A 12,007-nucleotide genomic window follows, 5' to 3' on the forward strand; every position below is an offset into this window, starting at 1 on the left:
TTTTTGGTTGCAGCAGTAAATGGGTTGGGTTATTGGATTCTGTCTCCTCTGCTGAGGACTACTTTAGGATATCCCATGGATGTTCCTTTCCTCTACTGACATCATTAAGAAAGGATGTTGTTACCAGTCATGGCAGGACCCAGCTCCAACCTAGTTACTTTCTAAGGGCTCATTCAGATGGCTTAGAATTTTTATTTTTTTTGTGGATTAGATACTGACCCATCCACTTCTATAGGGCCCTTTTCTATTCTATGGTTCCACAAAACAAATGAAACATGTCCTATACTTGTCCATGAAAATCAGGACATGGCCACATTTAAGTCTATAGGTCCGCAAAAATACTGAATGCTATCTGTTTTGCGGATCCGCCAAAAAACAGATAGTATTCAGTATTTTTGCGGACATCATATGGCCGTCTGAATGAGCCCTTAGAAATGTTTTTTGGGCCTCTGATGGTGTTGTATCAAACTCTGTAGGACTGACAGAGATAGCGGAGTAAAAGTACTCCCCTAACTTCGGTAGATGAATAGAGAAGTATCACTCATGCATGACTGCTGCGTTCTCCGGCGTGGTAGTCGAACCCCTGCCACTCAGACACATCACCTATCCTGTGGATAAGCATTTCAAGACTGGGCCAACCACACACAATTATCCACAATAAAGCCTTTTAATAAGCAGATGGTATTATAAAGTGATTACAAGAATTTGGCTCCAGCTCTGAACATTTATATATAAAATGAGGGGAGGGGGTGTAATTAAAGTTTAGCAACATGGTTTACAGGATAAGTGCAATATTATACAAAGAGTTCAGCAGTGTCATACATAGAAATATGTACAGAAAAGGTGACTGTTAGTGCATCAGCCAAAGCACCCACACCCCTCCCTCTAGTTGGCTGGTTTGAGTGGAGCTCGCCCCGATGGCTGCCGCCGGCTACTTCTTCTCTGCACTGGCGACTCCACGTTCCACTTTCGTGGTTGCGGCGCTCTGAAGGAGAGAATGAATCACAGAAAAGTTAGACAAATAGATTTGAGAATGAACACCACTAAAACAGACGAATAAGTGTGGATCAGATTAAAGAAAAAGAGGGTGGGGAATGTTTATTAAAACTGGTGTAAAGGAAAACTTGTAGTTGCCAATAATAGCCAATCAGATTCCACCTTTCATTTTCTAAAGGGGTCCTGATTGGTTGATATAAGCTAAGCCAGTTTTCTTTTATACCACTTCTGTTAAATCTCCCCCAAGGTAGTCATGACAGTAACCGTGGTCTACCAAACATACTGGCCCTCACCCTTGTAGCTGTCCCCGGAGTCCGGGTAGTTGTGTGCCAACATCTGCTGAAAAATTGGTTGCCACTTTTTTCACATTTGGAAATGGCTATTTAACTTTGCAACACATTTACTAATGTTTTAACCCCTTAAGGACGCAGGGCGTATCGGTACGCCCTATTTCCCGAGTCCTTAAGGACTCAGGGCGTACCGGTACGTCCTAACTTTAAATGCAGATTCCGGCGCCGCGGGGGTTAATGGAAACGGGATGCCGGCTGAAATCATTCAGCCGGCATCCTGTGACAACGCCAGGGGGGGTCATGTGACCCCCCCCTATCGGCGATCGCCGCAAACCGCAGGTCAATTCAGACCTGCGGTTTGCTGCGCTTTTTGCAGTTTCTGACCCCTGCGGTCCCTGACCGCGGGGATCAGAAACTTTAGTGTACCTCAAATATAGATTTTACCTCCCCCCTGCACCCCTGCATGATTTTTGGCCGGCGGGTGGTGCAGGGGGGGGAGTTGTGGGCGGTGGGGGCGGTGCGGGAGGCGGGCGGTGCGGCAGGCGGGATCGCGATCCCCCGCCCGCCTCCCCTTGAAAATTCGTTGGTGTAGAGTGGGTATACCAGGGTGCCAGCACATTGCTGGCACCCTGGTATAAACGGCTGACATCGGTGATGCGATGTCAGCCGTTTAACCCTTTCCATACAGCGGTCCGTACGGACCGCTGTATGGAAAAAGTTAACAGTAAGAAGTAGCTCCCTCCCTCTCCCATCGGGGGGCTGCAGTGTCTTTGCAGCCCCCCGAATGGAGAGGGAGAGAGCTCCCAGGCAGCCCCCCGAAGCCCCGTCCTTACCCTTCCCCGTCTGCGCAGTTCTGACCACTACTGAGCAGACGGGGAAGGTTCCCATGGCAACAGGACGCCGTCTCAGGCATCCTGCTGTCCATGGTTCTGAACAGATCTGTGCTGAAAGCATAGATCTGTTCAGACAAAGTGTAAGTAAAATACAGTACTGTACAATATATATTGTACTGTACTGTATTATACAGACATCAGACCCACTGGATCTTCAAGAACCAAGTGGGTCTGGGTCAAAAAAAAAGTGAAAAAAAAGTAAAAATCAAAAAAACACATTTATCACTGAATAAAAATGAAAAAAATAAAATTCCCTACACATGTTTGGTATCGCCGCGTCCGTAATGACCTGATCTATAAAACGGTCATGTTACTTTCCCCGCACGGTGAACGCCATAAAAAAAAAAAAAAAAAAAACTATTAGGAAATTGAAATTTTGCCCACCTTACTTCCCAAAAAAGGTAATAAAAGTGATCAAAAAAGTCACATGTACGCCAAAATAGTACCAATCAAACCGTCATCTCATCCCACAAAAATCATACCCTACCCAAAATAATTGCCAAAAAACTGAAAAAACTATGGCTCTCAGACTATGGAAACACTAAAACATGATTTTTTTTGCTTCAAAAATAAAATCATTGTGTAAAACTTAAATAAATAAAACAAAGTATACATATTAGGTATCGCCGCGTCCGTATCGACCGGCTCTATAAAAATATGACATGACCTAACCCCTCAGGTGACCACCGTAAAAAAATAAAAATAAAAACGGTGTAAAAAAAGCCATTTTGTCATCTTACGTCACAATAAAGTGTAATAGCAAGCGATTAAAAAGTCATGTGCACCCCAAAATAGGGCCAATCAAACCGTCATCTCATCCCGCAAAAAATGAGACCCTACTTAAAATAATCGCCCAAAAATTGAAAAAACTATGGTTCTTAGACTATGGAGACACTAAAACATTTTTTTTGTTTTAAAAATGAAGTCATTGTGTAAAACTTACATAAATAAAAAAAATTGTATACATATTAGGTATCGCCGCGTCCGTGACAACCTGCTCTATAAAATTACCACATGATCTAACCTGTCAGATGAATGTTGTAAATAACAAAAAAAAAAAAAGTGCCAAAAAATCTATTTCTTATTACCTTGCCACATATAAAAGTGTAATATAGAGCAACCAAAAAACATATGTACCCTAAACTAGTACCAACAAAACTGCCACCCTATCCCCTAGTTTCTAAAATGGGGTCACTTTTTTGGAGTTTATACTCTGGGGGTGCATCAGAGGGGCTTCAAATGGGACATGGTGTCAAAAAAAACTGTCCAGCAAAATCTGCCTTCCAAAAACCGTATGGCATTCCTTTCCTTCTGCGCCCTGCCGTTTGCCCGTACAGCGGTTTACGAACACATATGGGGTGTTTCTGTAAACTACAGAATCAGGGCCATAAATAATGAGTTTTGTTTGGCTGTTAACCCTTGCTTTGTAATTGGAAAAAAAATATTAAAATGGAAAATCTTCCAAAAAAGTGAAATTTTGAAATTGTATCTCTATTTTCCATTAAATCTTGTGCAACACCTAAAGGGTTAACAAAGTTTGTAAAATCAGTTTTGAATACCTTGAGGGGTGTAGTTTCTTAGATGGGGTCACTTTTATGGAGTTTCTACTCTAGGGGTGCATCAGGGGCTTCAAATGGGACATGGTGTCAAAAAACCAGTCCAGCAAAATCTGCCTTCCAAAAACCAAACGGCGCACCTCTCACTCTACGCCCTGCTGTGTGGCCGTACAGTAGTTTACGGCCACATATGGGGTGTTTCTGTAAACTACAGAATCTGGGCCATAAATAATGAGTTTTGTTTGGCTGTTAACCCTTGCTTTGTAACTGGAAAAAAAATATTAAAATAGAAAATCTGCCAAAAAAGTGAAATTTTGAAATTGTATCTATTTTCCATTAAATCTTGTGCAACATCTAAAGGGTTAACAAAGTTTCTAAAATCAGTTTTGAATACCTTCAGGGGTGTAGTTTCTTAGATGGGGTCACTTTTATGGAGTTTCTACTCTAGGGGTGCATCAGGGGGCTTCAAATGGGACATGGTGTCAAAAAAACTGTCCAGCAAAATCTGCCTTCCAAAAACCATACGGCGCACCTTTCACTCTACGCCCCGCTGTGTGCCCGTACAGTAGTTTACGGCCACATATGGGGTGTTTCTGTAAACGGCAGAGTCAGGGCAATAAAGATACAGTCTTGTTTGGCTGTTAACCCTTGCTTCGTTAGTGGAAAAAATGGGTTAAAATGGAAAATTAGGCAAAAAAATGAAATTCTCAAATTTCATCCCCATTTGCCAATAACTCTTGTGCAACACCTAAAGGGTTAACAAAGTTTGTAAAATCAGTTTTGAATACCTTGAGGGGTGTAGTTTATAGAATGGGGTCATTTTTGGGCGGTTTCTATTATGTAAGCCTCGCAAAGTGACTTCAGAGCTGTAGTGGTCCCTAAAAATTGGGTTTTTGTAAATTTCAGAAAATTTTCAAGATTTGCTTCTAAACTTCTAAGCCTTGTAACATCCCCAAAAAATAAAATATCATTCCCAAAATGCTACAAACATGAAGTAGACATATGGGGAATGTAAAGTCATCACAATTTTTGGGGGTATTACTATGTATTACAGAAGTAGAGAAACTGAAACTTTGAAATTTGCTAATTTTTCTAAATTTTTGGTAAATATGGTATTTTTTTATGCAAAAAAATTCACTTTTTTGACCCAATTTTAGCAGTGTCATGAAGTACAATATGTGACGAAAAAACAATCTCAGAACGGCCTGGGTAAGTCAAAGCGTTTTAAAGTTATGAGCACTTAAAGTGACACTGGTCAGATTTGCAAAAAATGGCCAAGTCCTTAAGGTGAAATAGGGCTGAGTCCTTAAGGGGTTAAATTAAAGCACATTTGGGCTACAATGCATGCCATCTTGGTATTGATTTTATTTATATATATTTTATTTTTTTATTTATTATCAAGTTTGGGTTTTGAAAGGATTGAGACTATAAACTTAAAAGGGCAGTTCTGAATGGGTGACTGGGACAACCACCATTCAGTCCACCAGCACATAATACTCACGGCTCGTCTGGAGACATGACACACAGGACATCTTGCTTTTGCCTATGTGACGAGTTTACACTTCTTTCAGAGGTTGGCGTTTGGTTTGCACTAATGTAACTTACTCCGGCTCCAAAGGTTACATTATTAATAGTTCCTGCAATACAAAAAAAATAAGGCATTCAGCTGAACCATGTGTCACTTATATCAGCGAAACAATCTTCAATTCAAGGTGGAGGAACTCTATCCTTTGCAACCATCACTGCAATTATTGTATACAAAGGGAACAAAAACAGCAGATTACTACAAAATGTTAAAACCTGTTGATTTAAGTCTGATACTACCCTATCAGCTCGGTCTTATGTATACACCACATTATTCTCGCATTGGACTGCTACTTGGCATCATGCCATTGGTAAACATGTCATGTATATTCGTCGGTGTCACAAAGGTTCATGCAACTCGCAGTACATTTATAGTGTGGGCTTAGAGACCTACTGGTCTGTCATCTTAGTGCATTGGTCTGACAGTCATAATGCATAGCAGTAGAGACATTGTGCAGAGCATTATAGGAGTGATCAGAATATCAGTTAAATGACCCTAATTTTGCTAATCACTGCACAAATAGCTGATTCCAGTGCTATAGAATGAAAAATTGCTTTCAGCACTGATGGTGTGCATAATGTCTCATGAAATGAGTCACAGAACTCAAAATAGCAGGTATCTAAAGTGAATGTGTCATCAGAAATTGACCGGTTTAAAAATGTTTAGCATAAAAAAAATATATATATTTTTGGGCTATAAACACCTTCTGGGGCATTTATTTATTTATTTTTAAGTAATTGCATTTTACTCATTTTGGACAAAAAAATAAAATTTAGTTCACCAGTTTTTGTCCTACATGGTTAAACTTCAGCCTAGCTTTAGAGTATCTTAGATTCAGTTTTAGCATATTGCTCTTCTGACGGCTGTGTAAAGCCCTCATCTCAACTTCTGACAACCCATGAACACTTCTAGAACACTTTTTTTTTAGTTAAGAATTTAGCTATAATGAGATTTGACTATTTAAAATTAGGTCAGTCCTCGACCACTTCAGCACCAAGTTTACGGAGGTGTACACCCTTGCATAGACAAGTCCCTTATACATTTTAAAGAAAGGGTAATATTCCACCAATATCTGCTCTTGGAAGGCCAACATTTTACTGACCCCTGACTTCAGGCCTTTACAGCAAAGTTGGATTGGGCTGTAAATACCTAACCAACTCTCCGCACAAAGCAATAGCTGTGGACAAGTCTTATCTGCTCAACAGACAATAGACTCTGCTGTTTTATCTAGGAAAGCAAGAAGCACCATGCCTGAGAGACAATACAGGGCCTTGCACTCTGAGGAACACACCAGTGAACATGTGATTGATGATTCTTCCAGACCTGGGGGGAGCCACAGCCTGCAGTGACCTGTTCTGCAAGTCTGTTCTGGACTCAAGGATGTCACCTACAGGAAGGTGTTAACCTCCACAAGCATGTCCACAGACTATAGATAGGCTGTTCTGACTGACTACAACAGTACCTGGGAGGTGTTTTAGGGATGCACATAGGTAGCTAGTTAGGCACTTCCTTCCCTAATGTTCCCTTTGCTCCTGTCCTTTAGTTAGGCAGTTATCCTTTTATGTATAATTCCCTTTACTTTTAATAAATCCCCTTTTAAAGATCCATTAGTTATTTCTAGTAAACTTACAATTAACGGGCACTCCAAAACCCAGCAGATTGTACACCTACCCAGCAAGACATGGAATTAAAATGTATAAGATGTGTAAGAATACCTCTGGGAAAACCTACAGGTTCCGGATTTACGAAGGAAAAGGCACCTGGATATCATCCCCAGAATGCCGTCCCGTCCTAGGCATAAGTGGGTAAATAGCATGCACCCACTGCTGGATTAGGGTTACCACCTCTATGTGGATGACTATTACACCAGCATAACCCTGTTTAAAAGTCTCTTAAGTTCCAGAGGTACTGTAGCTTGTGGCACAGTATGCAAAAATCAGCGAGGCCTCCCTAGATCCTTGCTCAGGGAACCACTCACAAACGGTGGCAGCAGTGCTCTCCTCCATAACATGCTGGTGGTTAATGGAAATGTGTCACCAAAAATGTTTTCTGCCAGTTAGAATTGGATGAATGTACTTACCGTAACTTCCCTTTCTTGTTCAATTCATTGGGGGACACAGAACCATGGGGTATACGCCCAGCTACCACTCTGAGGCGACATTAGATATTTAAAAAAGGGTTGGATCCGCCCAGATGGGCTATACCCTCTCCACATACACTAGGCCAGTGATGGCTAACATTGGCACTCCAGCTGTGGTAAAACTACAACTCCCAAGATGGCCCCCTTGCTTGGCTGCTCTCAGAACTCTGTAGAAATAAATGGAGCATGCTGGGAGTCATAGTTTCACCACAGCTGGAGTGCCAAGGTTAGCCATCACTGCACTAGGCTAATCCATTTGTACCAATAGCAGTAGGAGAGTGAAACAAAAGCAAAGAACCAACATGTCCTGGACCGGGGAAGGAAGAATAGCAGGAGCCCAGTGACAGAAAGAGAAATGAAAACAAAGGGTGGGATCTGTGTCCCCCAATGAATTGAACGAGAAAGGGATTTTACGGTATGTACAAAAATCGACTTTTCTCGTTAACGTCATTGGGGGACTACAGCACCATGGGACGTCCCAAAGCAGTCCCAGAGGGCAAGAAGGAAATCTCATGCAAAAAGTTGGGCACACAGGTGCAGGAGAACCATGTGACTCAACAAGACCAGGAGAGGCCATAGCATGAAATGGTAGATAAAAAATTAAGGACGTGAGGAGAGAGGCTCCAGGAGCAGGTAGAGTCCAAAGAAAAAAAATATAAAAATGTGGGAGACGGCCAGGAGCAGTCCTGAACCAAGGAAAAAACTTCCTGGAGACAAGCTAAAAGGAAGACCCTGTGGACCACCCCTCGGCAAAAGGAAGGCAATTCCATAAGGGCTGGAAGCAAAAGGAACCCAGCAAGCAAAAAAAACTCTAAGTTGTCTTAGAACAAAAACATAGCCTGTCTGTGGCAAACACCATGTGAAGGCCAGAGTATAGACGAAACAAGGAAGCACTAGAGGCTGAACGATTGAGAGAAAGAATAGCAAAGACTCACCATGGGAAGGGAGCAAGCCTCCTTCCACTGCAAGGCAGGTGGGAAAAGAGAAACACCCTAGGAGAAGGTGGAAACCCCATCCTGCCAGAGAAAGCAGCCAACCCCTGGGGGAGAAGGGGGTACTTGGTAATGGCCAGGAGAAGGGAACGTAAAGACATGCTTCCCATATAAAGGAGAGAGAACTCCAAACACACTAAGGAGGAACAATTCTCAAATCGAGGGAAAGCTCCATTCCAGAAGTGGCCAATACGAATGCAAACCGGAGCAACAAACTCCCAGGTACCAGGATCTGAAACTGGGGAGACGGGAAGAGAGGTAAGAATCTCAAAGGGAAACAAGTCTATGGGGACCCAGGAGGAAAAAGAACCAAACCTAAAGAAGCAGCTGTCATACAGAGCATGTGCAGTCAGAGATGCCATGAGTAGCTTCCCCAGAGGGAACAGGCCAGCTAAATGGTCTAAGAATCATTGGGGCAGGGACTCCAAGCAGGATTACCCAGTCAGAGGCTCAAGTAGGATCCACAGAACTGGACAACATGAGGACAATAATAGCCAGATTATTAAAGGAAAAATGAAATATAGCAACAACCATAGGGGGAAAAAAACAAAAAACATTGTCAATTGTTAACCAACCATCCCGAGTGTAGTGACTAGCATACTGTATAACACTGCCCCGACAGCAGCCTGGATTTTTGTAAAAGAATCGCCAGGCATCCATATGACAGAAAAGGATGCAGAATTTGCCAGGGTAAGCCGACACTGACATGTAGAAACCAGCTGCTAGCAGAGCACAATGAAACCCCCAAGGAAGGGGGAAGAAACTGACAGGTGCAGACAATGGCGAGGCCCAAGCGAACAGCGCTTCTGTCATGTAGCACAACTAATCAGAGAACATAAGAGTACCAAGAACGCCCGGACCATGGAAGAACTATGGGACCATGTCAGATAAAGCAAGATGCAGAAAATTCCACCCACCAAGTAGGTGTGTGGCGCTCACTAGTCCTGTCACAGCCATATAAGAGGACGTCCAGCGATGACCCAAAAACTGCAGTAGTGGCTGGTGCTTACAATGCTTCTTATCCTTGCAGGATAGAGCATCCAGTGGTGATCAGGTACTCTGCCAGGACTGGGCCATGTAACTCTGTGAAAACAAAGCAGAGAAGCAGTAAACAACACCACAAGTACGCCATACATGAAATGGGGTAATGCGGCAGTGCGGAATACAGTAGTACTTTATAGGGTTGACAAAGAACAAACCTAGCATGATAGCCAACAACCTGCGAACGGCGGAGGGAGTGTGGTTGTCTGGTGCATAACAGGACTGAGGTCTTTTTAAATAGTGCGTCAAGCAATAAGTAAAAATCATGCCTAGTACAGGGGCAATGAGAAGACTTGGTGCACTCAGAGGACCTGGTTCAGGAGGTACTGCACAGGGTGTCAGATCCAAACAGGGCAGCCATATACTGGATCTAACAATTGCAACTGTACTCTGCCCAAGAAGGGGGGAGGGAACATATGGTTACCAGGTACATACTACAACCAGGATGGTTTGTCGGATACAGCGCCTTGAGATAGTACAAATACACCGCCGAGGACGACGGTAATGGGGTGCAAGATGCATACTAGAACCAGAAAAGAGTGATGAATACAGTATCTGGGGATGGCACCATCACTCCACATGAAGAGGGGTCACATGATTGCCTATCACACGTTAGAGCCAGGAAAGGGTAATGCAGGAGCCGTATGGGCCACATATTGTACCAATAGGGTACAGCATTCGGAGATAATACAAATACTCTGCCTGAAAATGGGAGTAATCTTGCTGCATGGTGCACACTATAATGAGAGTGGAGACATGGCTACAGCATCTGAAAATGGTATAGGTACTCCGCTTGATAAAGGAGTAGTATGACTGCGTGATGCACACAAGAACCAGACAGGTGTAATGGCTACAGCCTCTGGAGACAGTACAGGTACTTCACCTAATAAAAGAGTAATGTGGCTACATGGTGCACACTTGTACCAGACAGGTGAAATGGCTATAGTGTCTGAAGATGGTACAGGTACTCCACCCAATAGTGGAGTAATATGGTGCATGGGGCGCATTAGAACCAGACAGGTGAAATGGCTATAACATCTGAAGATGGTACAGGTACTCCGCTTGATAAGGGAGTAATATGGTTGTGTGGTGCACACTAGCACCAGGATGATGTATTGGCTACAGCGTCTGCATAAGTAATACGGTGGCCTGGAACACACTCCGACTAGGAGGGTGTGTTAAATATAGCCCCCAGTAATAGTGAAATTACCCCAGCTAAAAAGAAGATACATTGCAACCAGGAAAGTCTGCTGGATACAGCAATTGGAAGTGGCACAAGTACCCCCCTGTGACGGTGAAGGCGTACGTACCTAGGACACCACATAGGTGTGCCCGCGTGCTAAACATGGTGGCGGGTAAAGCACCACCTACTGGAGAGGCGGCAAGCTGACTTACCTGTGTGGATAATTACCTGCAACCAGGGGAGTGCCATCTGAAAATCCACTAAAGGGGATACCAACCCTGGAGAGGAGAGGTTCCTTAGTGGACATTTGTCTTTGATCACCCAGAGAGATTTTGTATGGTGCCTCCAATGAGGCAGAAGAAACCTGAGGTGTTTCCCTCAGTGCTAGTCCCGTCCTGGGAGAAAACCAGGATGCAGGGGATGAGCGGGACTTATGAGGGGAGACCCTAGGCCGCTATTGCACTCTGCCCCCTGATATGGAATGAGGGCAGGAAGCAAAGGACTCCCAGAAGAGCGCCAAAATATCATCATAGCCGAGAATAGGCGCAGGCTACGGTGGAGGTGAGGGACCCACGTGGGGAGAAGGTGACCCTTGAACAGAGTTTAGGGTAGGGTAACCTGGAGCCCAGGATCCAGTCACCGCATGCAAGCCAGCCAGGCAGATAGCACAGCAACCCCCAGCCACTGCAGGAGCAGATGCAACCCAGGGGTAGGGATGGAGGGCAAGGGGACCTGCTACAACATGAACCACCGAACAGGGGCCCAAGATAATACGTCCCACCAATGACGCTACATACAGGCAGGGAGCACTGTGGAGATGGGGAAAGCACCCTCTGGGAAGAAGGACATCTCGTCCTCCCACCGGAAATTCCGTGCAGAGACCTCTAGAAGGCCATGAGGGAGGCAAACACCCCTAGAAAAAACCTGGAACGCAGAAAAAGTGTCGGGAAAGAAAGAGTTTGGCCTAGTCCCGGCTAGAGTAGATATAGTGTAGCCGAAAATGAGGCACCACCGGCGGACTGATGCTGGGGTTCTGGGAAGCGGAAAAAAAGCTCCAAAAAGGCTACAAAAAAAAAGGGTATTCGTGGAACGGGCGTCAACGTGTCCCCCACTGGTGAGAAAAATGACCCAATAGAACTCCTGGATGGCAGGGAAAAATTGGAAAACAGATGCAGCCTTGTCACAGCCAGAAACTAAAGTAGATGCCGCAGGCAAAAATAAAAGTACCCTAAGCGGGCGGACACCGCGGGACCTGGGGAGGGGAGAAAGGAATGCCCTGAGGGGGGAGGGAAAAGAAGTCATAGCGACCCCAATATAGAGAGAAAATTAGC

The 12,007-nt window shown here is 44.1% G+C and overlaps 1 protein-coding gene across 1 annotated transcript in view; it reads right to left on the reverse strand.

The window, feature by feature from the left end:
* Positions 1-648: 648 nt before the first annotated feature.
* Positions 649-12,007, reverse strand: part of NCAPD3 (non-SMC condensin II complex subunit D3) — an 86,561-nt gene continuing 75,202 nt past the window's right edge. Inside the window, exons 33-34 of the mRNA XM_044282004.1 lie at positions 5,237-5,372; positions 649-985 (exon numbers count right to left, since the gene is read on the reverse strand). Coding sequence (XP_044137939.1) covers positions 886-985; positions 5,237-5,372 — 236 coding nt within the window. The 3' untranslated portion in view covers positions 649-885. The remainder of the gene's footprint in view (positions 986-5,236; positions 5,373-12,007) is intronic.

This window comes from Bufo gargarizans, chromosome 2 (genome assembly GCF_014858855.1).
Source record: "Bufo gargarizans isolate SCDJY-AF-19 chromosome 2, ASM1485885v1, whole genome shotgun sequence".
NCBI classification, from domain to species: domain Eukaryota; kingdom Metazoa; phylum Chordata; class Amphibia; order Anura; family Bufonidae; genus Bufo; species Bufo gargarizans.